Source organism: Pleuronectes platessa, chromosome 16 (genome assembly GCF_947347685.1).
Source record: "Pleuronectes platessa chromosome 16, fPlePla1.1, whole genome shotgun sequence".
Classification (NCBI taxonomy): Eukaryota; Metazoa; Chordata; class Actinopteri; order Pleuronectiformes; family Pleuronectidae; genus Pleuronectes; species Pleuronectes platessa.
Window position 1 is genome coordinate 22,489,271 of NC_070641.1, and position 16,652 is coordinate 22,505,922.

The 16,652-nt window shown below is 42.9% G+C and overlaps 3 protein-coding genes and 1 non-coding gene across 5 annotated transcripts; 1 reads left to right on the plus strand and 3 right to left on the minus strand.

Annotated features, from left to right (window-relative positions):
• Positions 1-6: 6 nt before the first annotated feature.
• On the plus strand, positions 7-2,433 carry s1pr5a (sphingosine-1-phosphate receptor 5a). The gene has a single exon (XM_053443708.1). The coding sequence runs from the start codon at positions 181-183 to the stop codon at positions 1,333-1,335; it is 1,155 nt and encodes a 384-aa protein (XP_053299683.1). The 5' UTR covers positions 7-180; the 3' UTR covers positions 1,336-2,433.
• A 2,876-nt stretch (positions 2,434-5,309) lies between these two features.
• spc24 (SPC24 component of NDC80 kinetochore complex) lies at positions 5,310-8,123 on the minus strand. Of its 2 annotated transcripts, none has more exons than XM_053443733.1 (6): positions 8,055-8,123; positions 6,912-7,094; positions 6,644-6,788; positions 6,408-6,512; positions 5,779-5,855; positions 5,310-5,679 (listed from the first exon to the last, which is right to left on the minus strand). In XM_053443733.1, the coding sequence occupies exons 2-6, from the start codon at positions 7,075-7,077 to the stop codon at positions 5,573-5,575; spliced, it is 600 nt and encodes a 199-aa protein (XP_053299708.1). In that variant the 5' UTR covers positions 7,078-7,094; positions 8,055-8,123; the 3' UTR covers positions 5,310-5,572. The 2 variants fall into 2 exon arrangements, with proteins under 2 accessions (XP_053299708.1, XP_053299709.1); XM_053443734.1 differs by lacking the exon at positions 8,055-8,123 and adding an exon at positions 7,695-8,048.
• An 804-nt stretch (positions 8,124-8,927) lies between these two features.
• On the minus strand, positions 8,928-14,840 carry kri1 (KRI1 homolog). The gene is made up of 18 exons (XM_053443670.1): positions 14,630-14,840; positions 13,746-13,822; positions 13,533-13,635; positions 13,355-13,454; positions 13,049-13,103; positions 12,912-12,961; positions 12,732-12,834; positions 12,570-12,647; positions 12,371-12,477; positions 12,059-12,287; positions 11,779-11,949; positions 11,245-11,317; positions 10,892-10,995; positions 10,645-10,807; positions 10,440-10,570; positions 9,951-10,015; positions 9,777-9,872; positions 8,928-9,699 (listed from the first exon to the last, which is right to left on the minus strand). The coding sequence occupies exons 1-18, from the start codon at positions 14,712-14,714 to the stop codon at positions 9,222-9,224; spliced, it is 2,268 nt and encodes a 755-aa protein (XP_053299645.1). The 5' UTR covers positions 14,715-14,840; the 3' UTR covers positions 8,928-9,221.
• LOC128459339 (Z30 small nucleolar RNA) lies at positions 10,147-10,245 on the minus strand. Its single transcript, XR_008342132.1, has one exon. It is a non-coding gene; the product is annotated as a Z30 small nucleolar RNA (small nucleolar RNA).
• Positions 14,841-16,652: the final 1,812 nt, after the last annotated feature.

Sequence of the window (16,652 nt, forward strand, 5' to 3'; positions counted from 1 at the left end):
TTTTTTAACTTTCACATCCAGAGAAGGAAGAGATAATGCTCAACCTGAGGACTACATGAGAAACCGTCTGTGGATCTGATTCAAGGAACAAGAAAAGAACGAAGCACTGACTTGTGGGAAATAATAAAGAAATGACAGATATGTCCCCACGCTGCCTACGCTGCCGTGGGCCCGTCTGAGATGCCCGTGTCGCCGTCCTCTGGAAACCTGCTGAGGATGTTCCGTGAGTACCAGAGCAACTCCGTCATCATAGAGCACTACAACTACACGGGCAAGCTGAATGGGACCAAGTACAAGGAGGGACTCAAACCGGAGGCCATCGCCTTCCTGCTGGTCTGCCTGCTCATCGTGGCGGAGAACGCCGTGGTGCTAATCGCCATCTGGAAGAACAAGAAGTTCCACGTGCCCATGTACTACCTGCTGGGCAACCTGACCCTCTCCGACCTGCTCGCCGGCTTCACCTACATGGTGAACCTCATAGCTTCAGGCTCCAACACGCTGAACCTGACCCCGGTGCTGTGGTTCCTGAGGGAGGGGGGGGTGTTCATCATGCTGGCCGCCTCAGTCATCAGCCTGCTGGCCATCGCCATCGAGCGCCACGTGACCATGGTGAGGATGAAGCCGTACCAGGGGGACAAGCAGGGCCGCATGTTCGCCCTGATCGGGGCGAGCTGGGTGTTGTCCGTGTTCCTGGGGGTCCTGCCCGTCCTGGGCTGGAACTGCATGGGTCAGCTGGACCAGTGCTCCACGATCCTGCCGCTCTTCGCCAAAAGCTACATCCTCTTCTGCATCACCATCTTCAGCGCCATCCTCATGTCCATCGTGGTTCTGTACGTCCGCATCTTCCGCATCGTCAAGTCCAACACTCAGCACCTGGCGTCGGTTCCCCAGCGCAAGGGCCTCTACCGCAAGTCCCAGAAGTACATGGCCCTGCTGAAGACCGTCACCATCGTGCTGGGGGTCTTCATCGCCTGCTGGCTGCCCCTCTTCATCTTCCTGCTGCTGGACTTCTGCTGTCCGGCCAAGAGCTGCGAGGTGCTCTTCAAGGCCGACTACTTCCTGGGCATCGCCATGTTCAACTCCCTCCTCAACCCCATCATCTACACGCTGACCAGCAAGGACATGAGGAAGGCCATCATCCGGCTGCTGTGCCGGCCCTGCCTCCTGACGAAGGACGGACACGTGAAGAAGATCGGGATTCCCTTCCTGGAGTGCAGCACCAGTAAGACGGACGCGGCCTCTCACCGGCTGGAGGGGCTGGAGACGACGGTGTCCTCCGGTAACTTTACACCCTCGACCATCAAGGCCATCTACCCCCGGATGAGCAAGACATGACACACGGCTCTGCCCTGAGAGCAAATACTCAGACTGAGAACTGGGGCCACGAACATGAGAAGGGCCGAAGTATTAAGTGTCACTGCGTCACAGTTTTCGGTTATTTCTCTTTTTGTCTTCACGAGGAAACATAAGCTCGACATATGTGATAAATGTCCAAAAATTGGGAGAAAGAAAAAGCTTCTTAAACAGTTTCTATGAATAGGATCATGAAATCATTAATCTCGTGAAAAACTAGTATTAAATTTGTCTCTTTGGACAAAACAGGGCCAGTGTTTGTCAGAGGAAGTTCCATCTGGCTCCATGCGAGTGGATAAGTGCCGCCCAGCAGGCCGAGCCTCTGACAGACGAGGGCCCGAGCCCAGCAGGCAGCACATTGATCCTTATCTCCGCCCGGCGTGCAGCGAGTAATCACACGTTGTTACCAACATGGAGCGTCCACACCCAAACCCTGCAGCCAGAACCATGTAATTTCTACCATGTGAGTGTTGGTCAGCACCAGTGCCCCCCCCCCCCCACCCTCCACCGCCAACATCACAGGCTCCGTGGGCTGGAGACGCTCCTGCAGACGTCACATGGTTGATCTGGCTCTGGGTGGTTTGCAGCTCTGGAGGTCCCCGAACATATGTAGCGACACATGATGAATGAGTAGGAGCAGTCAAATCTGACAAGTGGAGGTTTGTTGACGCCTTTTTTCGGTTTTACAAACTACAATATTGCAGTTTTTCGTGCTCCAGCTTGTGGAGGAAAGAGTCTCCGGAGCTTTGTTGTTGGGAGAAACTTCACCTCACCAGGAAATGATGGGATTCAACTATTTTTATCCAGAGAGACGAGAAGGGAGGATAAACATAAACTCGTCTTTCAGATCAGTGAGCGGCTGGTTTTCATTGTCTGGACACTTTCCTAATTATCCACCTGTATATAGATGTAAAGAAATAAAATATATTTTCACTGAGGTTTTTTTTTAAGTACACATTGTAAATATCTTAAAATTTGTCTGTGCTGCATTTTTTGTACTGTAAAAAAAAACAAAAAAAACATTTAAGTTATGTCAGTTTTATATGTGCACTGAATAAATATATGTGAATGATGTTGAAATCGAGGTTTGTTGATTATTTCACATATTGCAATAAAGTGACTCAATTATATTTGTTATATTCACTCATTACATTTCTATTACAAATTATAAGTTTACCATGTCTCAGTTTTAATAATCTATTTTTTCATCTAAATTAGTTGAACCACTTCACAGTCTGTCAACCCAAGGAAATCTTTTACCAATTTCTATAACCTATAGTCAATGGTTAAACTGGTTTTCTCCTGTTAACTATTTTTTACAAATTAGTTTTGATAAAATTGAAAATCAAATGCAGTCCAATGACCCTGTGATAAATTATAAGTATATATTTATGAGGTTATTTTGGACTCTGTATCACAAAAGTCCTGATTCAACACAACTGTAGTGTAGTTGTGGAAAACGCCTAGACATGCACTTAGGAAAAAATCTGTCAAATATTCATTTTCTGTGGTATTGTTATCAAATTTGAACTTGGGCTAGTCAAGGCTTCATGCTAGGGTCCCGTTGTGTTTTCAAGCTCATGAGTCCCAGCTGGAGTCATCTGCAGGCATCTGTTTACCAAAAAAGACTCAGGCGGAAATAAAAAACCTTCTACTTCACTGTGTGCCTACTGCTATTACTCAATGCCAGTAGCACTTAGAGTGATTCTGATTCTGTTGGGGGGGAAAGGTCAGAATGTAACCTTTCAAAAGAGACCAAGATCATGCATGTACGCCAAATGGTTCAAGAACAGCTTTCGATTTAATTTGGGTATTTCTCAGGCAGGCGTTTTAGGCGAATCTCACCCGCCTCTAAAGAAGTTACTTAAATAAAACACCAGAACTTTCTAAACTTAAAGTTCAACAACAAGTTACCAATTCTAAATGAAATAACGAGGGATTCAAACTACACACATTCCAAATCGAGCAGTAAGAGTGAATCTAAAATTCAAATGATGGTAATGGAATATTTAAACATTTAAATAAACATTTAAAGCCTCAGTTATGAAACAACAAAGCCTTGACATGCTTGTTGCTAAATGACAAACCCGCCGCCTCCTTGCAAACCACCTGTTAAACCACTGGACTCGACGCGCTGAGGAGCCGGTGAAGAGGCAGAGACCTCGATGCCCTGTTTATCGTAAGGAAACCACTCGTGGGTGTGTGGTTCTCACATGTTTTGGTACGTGTGACTCTGAGCCGCCCCGACTCTCTCATCCTGCCCACCGTGCAGCGGCGTGCTGCACCCTGCTTCTCAAGAGCAGGGGCAGGTTTCACTTCTCAGCAGAGGAGGCCTGTGGGCAAGTGATGAGCAGATCAAATGAAGTGATGTGCGTTGCAGAAACAGTCTGTGGGCATCGTCTAGACTCTAGAAACAAGATGCATCATGGGATCTTTGTCTCTTTACTGATACATCACTTTACATGAGAGTTCCCTGCTATCTTGTTGGAACTAGACGTCTGAGATGGAAACGGCTTCGCTTACTAGGCATCTATGGTGGAAATGTACTGGTTCAAGGTGGTTTCTAAATGCACCAGTGGCAGATTTTCATCCTTAAAGCGTCAGCAAATAATCAATCATATTAGTTTTCAACAGTGAAATGTCTTGAGTGTCTTTTTTCTCGTGTAAACTACTCTGATGATTCAGAAGCTCAACTGATCGACATCGTGAGAGCAAACTGGTTTCCAGTCAGAAACCAGCTGAACGCTGAGCTAAAAGTAAAGATTAAAGACAGTATGAACAACACAGGACTGGGCGATAAAACAATAACAATAACTGTAGAATAATTGAAACAGAATTTCCATCAATAGCAATATAGAAACTATAGATATCGATATATTGCGTTTGTATTGTGAAGGTTAAGGGAGGAGGTTTAACACATAATGATCGATCGGTTTATAAAATGTCTTGTTTATCAAGTGTTTGTCATAAATATGAGTTTAAAAACACAACTTTCTTTCAAGAGCAATAATCAGAATAATTATTTGAAAAAAAGAAATCAATAAACTGCTGGGATTAAATAAAACATTTCATGTGGCTGGATAAAAAAACAATAAATAAATAACCAAAACTAAATGTTTAAATAGTTTGTTATAAAGGATAAACAGCTGAACTATAAGTGAGGAATATTCAGATGAAATAGCTGATTAAACATGTTAGTTATAATAATAAACTTCTGCCTGTAGCAGAGAGGAAGTAAAGCTCGATGCAAACAAAACAAATACTGTAAATCAATCCATGTGTTTTCTGTTCCTCTTCCACTTTGAGGGTCTCGTGGGACTGGAGCCAATCACAGCTCACATGGCTTTTTACAGCTCATGTTATGATTTAGACATCTGCATTAATATCACTGGTAGAGATCATTTATCATTAATAACAACACATTTGGTTCTGGACTGATGTGGATAAACATTAAATAAGGTTTCTTAAACAATCATCGAACTAAAGCCCAACAAACCCGTCATGAGCTTTCAACAGCTTCCCACTGTCTGCCCCAGTTTGTCTGGTTGTTGAGTGACACCAGTTTGGAGCTGGTCTCATCTGAGTGTGTTTTGATCTGAGGAAACCACGTTGGCATTTAAAAATGTTTACATGACGACACCTCAGCACTGAACAGCTCTACAGCGCCACCTAGTGACCGACCGGCACTCAGCCTAGTCTGAAAAACCACAGAACAGCAGATTTCAACAAAGTCCAAATTAAGACTGTTAAAGACTATAAGGGATGAAATTTACAGTCTATGTCAAGAATGACAGATATGAGGGAATATCAGAGTCCGAGAACTACTCACACTTTGCACAAAATTGAAGATAAGGGGAAGTAGTCGAGTAAAGAGTAACACCTCGAAACAAGGAAACCACAGAGGGAGACAGGTTTCTGTCTGTAATCTTCTCACAGACGAGCCGAGTGAACCAAGATGAATTCTGATTGGGCTCAGTGATCAGCTCCATGTTTGTAGTTTTATTACAACGTGCTCATGTCTGTTTCCTCGATGAAGAACTACAAAACGGAAACATACAAAATATGAATCCACGAAGCTCAAACACATCGATAGAAACTACAAAACCATTTATCAGAAAGATTTAATCTTTTAAAACAATATACACGTTACAGTGAAGATAAGAATACAACAAACACACAAACACATAAATATACACAATGCTACACCACCCTCCTCCGTCTACCACTTAGTGCTGACGAAGTCCCACAGCCGGTCGCTCACGTTACTGCGACTCTGCACGGAGGTGTCGATGTTGACGGGGGTTGCCAGGTCTGCACCGTAGTGAACTGCAGAGAGGAGACAACACACAACGTGAAGTCGTTTTGTTAGACACTACACACAAGAGACTGTGAATACACACATGAGCACACAAAGTAGAACCATACCTCCTTTGAGCGTATTGGGTGGAGCGTCGTATTCCCACTTGATCTTGGTTATCAGGTAGTAAACCTGAGCAACATACCTGCAGTGGATGGAATATTAAAAATCAAAATCAAAATCAAATAATACTCAGCACTTGTGTGGATATCAGGTTAAACACTTGTTACTGGGGTGAATAACTTTCTTAACTTATGCTGAACTGGTAATCTGCTTCGGACCCAGTAAAGTTTAAAATTAGAGATCAAAACCCGTCAACGGCAAAACTACCGACCAATCAGATCACTGGAAAACCACAGGATCCTGACAGGGTCGAAATGACGCTTTTACTGTTTCAGTAGTAAATAAATATAATAAACAGATTTCACTTAATTTGATTTGATTCTTGACAGGATTCCTCTTGATGCTTTTATTCTCTAATTCTATCACTGCATCTCAGAGTAACACGAGGAGACTGTGTCACTATAAACTGAAATAAAAACTAAAGCCTCGGATATTGTTTTATAAGAAAAGGATCCAAACTGTTAAATAATCCCCATGATTATGAATGAACAATTCAAATTAGATTTCTTTCTTCCCTCTTCTCTTTGCTTCGGCGGCAGAAACTTCCTGACGTTACTTCTATCCTAGCACTCACACTGCTGAGGGGATAACCTCTGTGGTGTCCTCGTCCACTTCGCTCTGAAGAGTCTCCAGCTGGTGCTCAGTGCTTCTCACGCTCTCCAGCTCCCCCTTCAGAAACCTGGACGCGGGTTAAGGACGCTCACACAGAAAACAGCGGAATGCAGCCCGATGGGATTTAGAAAGCCCCCTTAAAGAGACTCTTTACATTCCAAACACACACACACACACACAACAAAAACAAAAGGATACTGCAATTCCGAGTCGGTGATCTGGCTCTTGGCGATGCACTGCCTCAGCTGCTCCTCCAGACTCTGCAGCTCCTGGTCTCTTTGCTGCTTCTCCTCCTCCATGTCCAGCAGCCTCTGACTCACACTCTCCTCGATCTGAGCCTCTTCTGTGGGTGAAGGACGGTGACAGACAGATGAACACACTGCAGCTGACATGAGGGGACACTCTACTGGATACAACCACGACAGTGAAACAGAAACAACAGGTCATCAAATGTCCGATAACTTGCCTTTTAAGATCTGCGTCACGATCTTCTTTGTGGCCAGGTGCTGGTCGAACAGGGCCTGGGGTTCGATCTTCAGCCGCTTCAGCCGGTCGGACTGGCTGCTGCTGATGTACTCCAGCAGCGTCTCCCCCATCTCCTCCAGGTCGCGGAACTTCTGAGCCTTGGCCATCGTGGGGAGACTGGAAGCTAATGGGAGAAATGGAAGGGGAGATATTACATGTTTGTAAAAAATAAGAGCAAAGTGGAGAAGACAGCAGTGAAAGATTTGGTTAGAGAATAAACAATGTCATTCAAGTCATACGGTTAATTCTCACAATACAGTTTAAATAAGTTTAAAGTCTAGGTTGTAGTTTTAAACTGTGTAACCCTCGCACAATGCCGGAGCATGATATTAATGTATATTTGTAAATAAGTGGTAGTAGAGTATATTTCAGTCATTAAAAACATGGAATTCAGTGTATAAATGTTAAAATAGAAAGCAAACACACGCTTAAAAGAATAAAAACAGACCTGGTACATACATGACTTGTTCAAATTGTTTTTGAACTGGTTTATAAATGAATAGATTTAAAGATTTAGGTCTTTCCACAACTTCATCTAAAAAATAAACAACACATTCAACTTCTGCCATATTGCTGCTGATGAAAATGATAGTATTACAGTTACTGGTGTAGTTTTATGGCCTAGTCCCGTTGAAATAACACTATTATAACAACATATTCAGGATAATTTTGTTTACTGAACTAGTGAAGTATTCATTTTATAATTCGTTATTCTAAAATGTACCTTTCTGTGAGTACTTCTGGTTTCTGGTGCGAGTACTTTAATACTAACGCCGCTGAGCTTCAGTTAAATCCACACGGAGCTGAATGATAAAGTAAGTTAACGGTGAATTATTATTATTATTATTACTATTTAATATAGAGCAGTCAGAGAACACGTTTGCATCGCTGTGTTTCTTTACGCTAACGACGATCAGAATGAACGTAACGTGCGGAGTTAACGTGAATTAAAACACAAAACATGTAAGTTACTGTCGCGTGTTTAACTTTCAAACTGACTCTTTTCACCTAAAGACACTAAAACAAGTTTAACACGATAAATAAATCTGTTGTTGACAAACTGAAGAAGAAGAGGACTAGTTACCGAGCAGCTACTTCCGGGATTCAAACGGTGCGCGCCTCTTTTCTTCTTTCTTCTTCTTTGGTGGAATCCCAGCAGCCTCGGGCGTTAGAGCGCACCCTGCTGTTGTGTACGGAAAGTGATCTGATTCTTATATTCAGTCTATGGATCCAATGAGATTTAATGTAATCAAACGTGATCAAATGTAACTGTAATGTGAAGTTTCCTGTTTTATAAATTCACTTTTCCTTTTCTCAATTTGTATAATGGACGTCAGGGACATGACACATTCTATAACAAGTTTGGAGCTTGTATGACCTTTTGGATTTTAAGGACTTTACTCTCAGTTCTGGTTTATCTATAAACATGTATGTGTCCTTTTAAACAACTGTTAGCTTGTGTCCTCTTTCGCTTCCATCGTGTTCTCTGACCTGGTCTTGTTCTTAGTGCATCAAACTATTGAGCCAATGTTTTATCAGTTTTACTAAAGTCTCAAGAAATAATTTATCCTAGAATTAAGGTTCATTTTAGTCATGAACCTTTAAGAGTATATAGTTTAAACTCCATGTTTGTATTTGAAACGTTTGGCTAATAATGAAACACATTTCCTGTCAGATGGTGCAACCAGGTAAATTAATTTAAACTAAGAATTGTGAACCGAATTAATAAATATGGTTGTTGTACTGAATGCATTTCTGTAATTATGTTTAAATTTGGACCCTTCAGATTGTGTATACAAAGCCAAAATCTTGAATTATTGTAAATACAAAACACGACCACTAAATAAAGTGTCGGGGAGAAAACCCACTCAAAGGAATAAATAATCTAAAGCAGAAGGATTCTGTAAGAGCTCTAAACATAAGCGTTCAAAACACAACTCCACTGTAAAACACACAATGTTGGCAAACACTCATTTTATTGCATTATTCATCAGGCTCAGTGTTTTTATCAATACACACCAGAAATCACAGTTCTCCTGCATGTTTATTACAGATTCTGAAATCTCAATGTTCACAATATGAAAAGCAACAAGCTGATTCCAGACTTGGTCCCAGAATTTGTAGAAATTTTCTATTGTAAATGTTGCAAGTACAAATTGTTGAAATCTAAAGGTAAATATGAAACAAAAAGTTAACATAAGGTATTTAGCTGTTAAATCATAAAAATCAGTGGGTTCATCGGGGGCAGTTATCACTCCTTGTTTTTCTGCTTCTCCATCTTCTCCCTCTCTTTCCGTCTCTGCCTGCCGAGCTGTTTGAAGTACAGTCTCTTGGGGTTCAGACCGTAAGCCTTCAGTCTCTGTCGACTGAACTCCCGGCCGCCGATCGTCAGGCCGCGGCGAGCGGAGAGGAGACGTCCACCCGAGGGCTTCAACTTCTTCTTGGGCCAGTTCGGCTTCTCAGTCCTGTTTTTCACCTCAACGACTTTCTCTGCCGCCTCGACGGCAGCAGGCTTTGGTTCCTCTTCCGTCTCTTTCTTGGGTATCAGGAACTCTTCCTCCTCTTCTTGCTCCTTGACATCCCCGAGAGCCTGAGCAGTCTTCTCATCAGTCGAGTCCATGGCTGGCCCGGCGTCACCGTTCTCAGCTGATGTGCTTTGCTTCTCAGCGTTGTTCGGACGAGCTCTCCTGTTCTTCCCCCCCTTGGTTTTAGCCGACTCCTCTTCTTTCCTGTAGATTAAATTCATACAGTTATTACAGTAAAGGTGGATTCCTTACTGATCAGTCTACAAATTGTGTTTACTCACTCAGCATAAACGGAGCTCAGGATTTCTTTCCTCTTCTTCTCATTCAGGGCCTTGATCTTGTAGTTTTTCAAATCACTCACCTCCTCCCGGTCAGTCCTGAAAGAAAAGGAGTCACGTGAAGTAAATGACACGAGAACAGAACGAGTGTAGAACCTGTGAGGACGGCAGCAGTACCTGAACATGCAGGTCTTCTTCAGAGAGCACCACCGGTTCAGCTCCATGTCATTTGCATGTAAAATCTGAAGAAAGAACCACATTTATTCAATAGTAAGAATCAATAACTTAAATCTTCATGCAACACAGATGTTTGTTTTTAATAATCAGAACTTTTAGAAACTATTTTTGATGCTTTATCTAATCAGTGTGTGTCCTGCTCAGAGAGAAGATTAATGTGAGATCATTTCCTGGTCAGAGCTTTCCCCGGAGGGAAGCAATACCAGGTCATTCAACTCATGACTCATCACTGCAGCAATCACCAACAGACAGTCACTATAGGTTATTATATTTTTACTATTCACAAATCCCCCAATTACAACTCCAGAGCCGCTTTAAGCTTAGAAACTCTGCTGGGCCCCGTTTTAGTTTGAAGATTCAATACTGGAAGCAGCTGAAGAGACACAGGTCTTTGTGAACACTCAGTTTATTTAGGTCCAGTGTCCTCACCTCCTCTGTGGAGAGACCGAAGTCGTTGGCGAGGACTTGTCTGTAGCGGAACCTGCACGGGAGGTCGTCTATGATGTCCTCATAGTCCAGCTTGTAGTACTCGTCCAGGTACTGCTCGAAGCTCTTCTCCTCTGAAACACAAACATTCTTCAATGAGATAATCACCACAACACAGATTCTACGTGAGGAGACCCGGGACACTCACGAGGATCGAACACAGGCTTGTTCTGGGTGATGGCCTCGGCAAAGTGAGACTTCTTTCTCTTCTTGCCCATCTGGGGTAAATCCTCTTTCTTCATCTTCTTCCTCTCCTTTTTCTTCTTCTTCTTGGAGGCAGGCTGCTGAGTCGGGTCGAAGTCGGCATCCATCTATTGAAATGAAATCAGCTGAGTGAGCAACCTGAGCAGCGGAGGATGAAATTAAACCTTCAGGTAAAATGATAGAAGACTCACAATGAAGTCTTGATCGTCGCAGTGTGGCTCAGAGGCATCGTGTCCCTCTCCCTCGTAGACGTCCTCTTGTCCCTCTCCTGTCCACGTGTCCCAGTTCCAGTGCTCTGAACACACAAGACACCACAGGTCAGCATGACGTTCATACAATTACCGGTTACAACATTATAGACACAAAGCTACAACTAAAACCTTTATAATTAAAACAAATTGCAAATGTCAAGAAAAGTATTTAAATCTCAAGCGCCATCTTGAAGGAAAACAAGTCCTCACTCAGTTCAAATTTCAAAGTGGCAGCAAAACGTTTCTGTCCAATCAATTAAAACGCTGCAGAAACTAGTGTGAAGAAAACCTACCTTCATCGTCTTCATCATCAAACTGAGGCTTTTCATCTTCTTCTCCTCCGTAATATTCATCTCCAAAGAATTTCTGAAAGGAAAAGGAGGAAGGTTTAAAGGTGTTATCTTGATAAAGGGCAGTGGGAGCAGAGTGGTTACTGGGAGCAGTGGGTTTTAAAGACTGAAGCTCTGAGTCAAGAGGCAGCTGCACATGTTCTCAGTCCAATTAGCAAAACACAAAACACCTGTGTGAGCTGAGTAGCACACACCTGGGTTTAATTACTCCCATGATGCATCTGTGCCCGCTCAGAAAGGGGGGGGGGGGGGGCCAGGATCAGCCCACAACAAAGTTCATTAAACAGCACTTATATATTACCGTAAAGCTGAATTAGATCAGAATCAGCATCAAGTGGAGTATTCTGACCTTAGTGGCTTCATGTAGATGATTTAAATGTGTTAAAAACACACTGACACGTCTAATTAGTCACTAAACACACTTGTGAGCTAGGGAAGGACCTCAGGCTGTTCAGCTGGATGTTTGTGTCCACCCACCTGCATGAGCTGGTCATGCTGCTCTGGGTTGAAGTCTCCCTCCAGGTCCACCTGACTGAAGGCCAGCTGCTCGTTGCCCGTCAGCTCCTTCAGCTTGTTCAGCTTCTCCACGATCTCGTTGCGCTTCAAGTTCTTCAGCTGCTTCAGCTGCTCCTGCTTCTGCTCTTTTTCCTGAGAGAGTTGAGAGGCAGAGGTTGATGAACCGAGGGCAGATTATTATTTACTGCTAAGAGAGCAAAGGTTTATCTTTAGAGGTCAAGAGCTTGATTGGATGAGAGACCTTGTCCTTTCTTTCTTTCACTTCATCCCTTTTGCGTTTCCTGCGCTCGTCCTTGGAGCGCACGGAGGTGGCGATGGTTCGGGGGTAGGTTTTGATCTGCGTGGCGTCAGGCTCCTCGAAACGGAAGTTGTAGTTTTTCTCAAAGTCCTCCTGCCGCTGCAAGAAGGATTCCCCCTCCTCTTCAGAATCACTCAGATCATCCTGGACCAGCTCGTCGTAGGTTGGGATCCTGAACGTACCAGGAGAATTTAAAACATACAACTTCCATTCACGGCCCGAGAAAGAAAAGCTAACATCCAGACAGAGACGTACCGGTCCTCGTCGTCTCCTTCCTTGTAGCCCTTGTTCAGGACGTAGTCTCTCAGGAAGCACTCCTTCTCATCCAGCTCCGGGTCGTTCCAGTAGTCCCTCAGGTATTTCTGTCCCAACACAAACCAGCGATTCAATGTTTGCATGTTCCAACAGGATTGATCTCTCTCTCTCTCTCTCTCGTCTAAACGCAGACACTCACCATGTCCTTCACCTCCTCAGGACCGTCCAGCTCACCCTGACCTTTCATCCAATCCATGTAGTCGGCCTCTTCTTTATCCTGCCAACAGATACGAACAAGTTCAACCTGAGCTCTGATGCTTTTGTGTTATTTCAAGAGGAGCAGCAGGTTCCAGCGTCTGACCTTCTCCTCCTGTGATTTGATTCTCCTCGTCAGCAGCTGGGCTCCTTCGTCCTCCTCCACGGCCTCTTCCTCCTCGTCACTGTCCTGGATGAACTTCCGGAAGCTGACGAGAGGTTTAGGTTTCTGTGAATAGCCTGTGAGTGATACTACAGCACAGTTTCCAGATGGGTTGAGTCTCACCTTTCCTTCAGCTGCTTCTGCTCTTGGATGTAGCTCGGAGAGGCGGCTCTCTGTCGAGGAAAAAAAACACGTTTAAAGAAATATGTGACACACACGAGGTTCAAGAGGCAGCTAAACAAACGAATAGGTTTCACTACCTCTCTTCTCATGGCGGCCTCTTCATCATCGCTGTCGTCCTCATCTTCATATTTTCTGCAAAACAATACAATTTCTTGTTTTAGCAGTTTATCAATATATTGTTTTTCAAGACGTGAAGTTTCCAAGTCTCCTGAACTTCAACACAGATCAGACAGATTTCCTACGATTAAAAAGTTGCTTTAACTCCTGAAGATCGGAGCCAGAATTTGTTACTCTGAGGATTTTAGCCCAGTTAGGACAGACATCACAATCTGAGAGACTTGATGAATCAGACCCAGTCGTCTGGTTCAGGTCCTGACGCTCACCCTTCTCTCTCCAGTATGACTTTACGCTCGTAGTCCTTCAGGTACATGGGCTTCGCTGCTTTCTGTGAAGTCGAGGGCTTCTCGTCAGTGGTGGACGCTCCTGAAACCAAAAGATAGTCTCATCATCTCTTTAACGAAAAGTCTGAATGTGAAGGCAACACCCCGGATGGTCCGTCACCTTCTGAGTAGAACGTGGCATCTTTCTCGTAGATCTTTGGATCTTTCTTCTTCAGCAGCGACAACGTTCTGTAAAAGTCTCTTTCGACTGCAGGGTCCAGCTCCTGAGAGAGAGAGAGGGGGAGGGGAGGGAGGGGGGGGGGAACAACAGTCAGAAAACTTCAGTGAGAAAGTTTCATCTACCAACAGAGAGGGAGGAGGAATGGACACCGACCACTTCACTGTCATCGGAGCTGGACTCAGACGACTCCGAGTCGCTGTCATCTGCTCGGTCTCCGTATCGATCCTTCACTGCAAAACACCACAGGACAGAAAGATGCATTTGTTTTTCCTTTTACATTATTTACTTATGGAAATGTGGACTTTTAATTCCACATACTTGAAAAACAACAGTTAAAATAAACAACCTGTTAAATAAATAACTAACATAGCCGTGACTTTCTGCCAGAAAGTGATCTTCTGCTAGATACTGTTAACAGTACATGTTTGAGTAAAGAATAAATAATCATATTCAAAGACGTGTTTAGAGCGTATAGAAAGGTATGACAATTATACTACACTGTTATAGACAATAACATTGTTTCCTATGTGTACAAACTTATGTTTAGTATCCTTTAAATATTTGTAGCTTGACAGGAATCTACAGGGATTATGATATAAAATAAGAATCCTTTACTGGTCCCAAAGTGGGGAGATTTGATTTGATTGGTTTAGAAATGAAATATGACTGCAAGGGGACATACAAATGTAAAAAGAACATATATAATATAAAAGAAATGTGGACTACAAATCCCAGTTTAACACCATGACTGATGGGAGAACAGAACTTTTTAATATATTTGAATGTGTTTCTAATTTTGATTTGTTTACTAACGTCTGTTTGTTATTGTTTCTTTAACTTTAAGTTAACGACACGTTCATTAAATCACAGCTACGATCTCCGCCTTGTTTACATTCATCACATCATCCTCCTCCTGTTTGTTAACGTGCTCATTTCCTGTTTATTAACAAACACACAGAGATAAACAACCAAGCTAGCTACACGTCCCCCCCCCCACGTTGCTCTGTTAGCTCCTCGGTTAGCATCGACACACTTACGCCGCTGGAGTTCTTCTCTCTGTCGGTATTTGTCGTAGTTCTGCGCAAACCGCGGGTTGATCTTCAGCTCCGGCTTCCCCGACATGTTCGAATCCCGGGAGGAGAGAGAGACCCACGTGAAGCTGAGACACGACGAGCTAACGACGAGGAGCCATGTCAGCTGCAGGAACACACGTGGGGCGGGGAGACCACGTGGCTTCCGGTGCAACAGGCAGATGGGGTTACACACGCTGACCTGTAGAGGGCGCGCTCGGGACAGTTTCACCTCCTTTAGAGAAATAATTTAAATTCTGGGAAATGTTGTGTAATTTTATTTCATGTGAAAAATACTTTAAACATATTATGTTTCATCCTCAAATCACGTTGTGTCGATAATAAAGATTTACAAAGACAATATACATACATATATATTAAAATATGATATAAACAATGTGATTGAATAAGTTTTTTAGAATATTAAAGCTCCAAAGATTAAAACTGTTTGTCTGTTGTCGTCAATAAAAATGCAGACTTTGCTTTTAAAGTTTTGTTTATCATCACTTGTGTTTACTTCAGCTTTACATTTAAGATATTTCAGTAAAATCACTTTTATATCTTTCATTCAATGACTCAATCAGTCAATATTAGTCTAATCCTGACTCTGAGTGACGCTAACGTCTGTGTCAGTGGGTTTGTCAGTGAACCACCTCCGCTAGTAAACAACATCTTCAACTAAAGCTGAGTCAGTGATCAATACAGCGGGGGGGGGGGGGGGGGGGGGGTTTGCAGAATCATGACCAGTGATGACGGTGGATATTTACTGAACATGAGAGGACTCTATGAAACAAAACATTATGTGACGTGGCCCCGACCTGGTTCTGGGACGTCAGCCCGGTGAAGCAGACGTATGACACTGGATGTTGATCACAGACAGACAACTCACACAAGTGCCACGTAATGAAAAACAATAAAGTACACACTGTTGTCCCGTATCTGTTGTACTGTGTATTTGCCTTGTGTTGAGCATCATGTAGGTAAATCAGCAAATCCTAATATTTGAGATTCTAAAACCAAAAAAAATCTAAGGAAGTGGTAAAAATAATTGTAAATAATCGATGAATCACCTAATTAATAGATCTTAGGTGCTCATCATGAACATTACAATAATATTAAAAACAATAATAATGTGTTTTATTTGTATAGTGCTTTTTTACAAACAAAGACCCATTGGATTAAAAGAAAGACACACAAAATTAATTTTAATAAATCTGTCTCTCTCTCTGGATGCAGACGCTGTTGGTGCTTTGATCCTTTCCCTCATATTTCTTATTGTATTACATGTTTTGTTTGTTTGGGAGAAACCAAATCAAATCCAGTTAAAAACCGGTTGAACATCATGATTTTCAGTTTCCTGTCTCTCATGATAAACAAATTAATCATATTCTCTCTGAACAAGTGGGATTAAATACGATTAGATGAACCAGCCACTGTCTGAGGAGTGTCTCTCTCTCTCTCTCTCTCTCTCTCTCTCTCTCTCTCTCTCTCTCTCTCTCTCTCTCTCCAGCGCAAAACATGGCCTGAGCAAAGGTCAGAGATTGTCCAGGGACGGAGCCTCCAGCTGGGTCTATTTGTTTATGTAGACGAGCGCTAATGTTGTATTTCCACCCACTCAGCGATCGTGTCTCAATATCTGGTGATTCGTTGGAACCGGTACAGAAATGTGGTCCGGTGGTCTGATGTCCATAAGTGGAAAACAGGAAATGAACAAAAGAAGATTTCAAATGTTTCTTCCAAACCAAAATGTAAATGTGATCACATGGAAAAACCAAGTTGTTCGGCTGTTTATAATAAACCTGAGATAGAAGCTGAACTAAAAATGAAAAGTGGACATTAAGGCCTTTGTACAAACAGAAACATGTAGAAGTAGAGAAAGCTGCGGTGACCTCAGATGTATTTATTATGATCCAGCTGGTCAGGCTTGACCTCTTGTGTTCAAATGAATGATTGCTGATGTCAAAAGATTCAGATTTATCCTTTCTTTGAA

Excerpts from the sequence above, each read along its gene's own strand:
- s1pr5a (XM_053443708.1), top strand. The coding sequence starts at position 181 with ATGCCCGTGTCGCCGTCCTCTGGAAACCTGCTGAGGATGTTCCGTGAG.
- spc24 (XM_053443733.1), bottom strand. The coding sequence starts at position 7,077 with ATGGCCAAGGCTCAGAAGTTCCGCGACCTGGAGGAGATGGGGGAGACG. Across the intron at positions 6,789-6,911 it reads CGTGACGCAGATCTTAAAAG|AAGAGGCTCAGATCGAGGAG; the intron begins GCAAGTTATCGG and ends CTTCACCCACAG. Across the intron at positions 5,856-6,407 it reads GAGGTTATCCCCTCAGCAGT|GTATGTTGCTCAGGTTTACT; the intron begins GTGAGTGCTAGG and ends CATCCACTGCAG.
- kri1 (XM_053443670.1), bottom strand. The coding sequence starts at position 14,714 with ATGTCGGGGAAGCCGGAGCTGAAGATCAACCCGCGGTTTGCGCAGAAC. Across the intron at positions 12,478-12,569 it reads CTGAGGAGGTGAAGGACATG|AAATACCTGAGGGACTACTG; the intron begins GTGAGTGTCTGC and ends GTGTTGGGACAG. Across the intron at positions 9,700-9,776 it reads CTGAGCTCCGTTTATGCTGA|GAAAGAAGAGGAGTCGGCTA; the intron begins GTGAGTAAACAC and ends TTTAATCTACAG.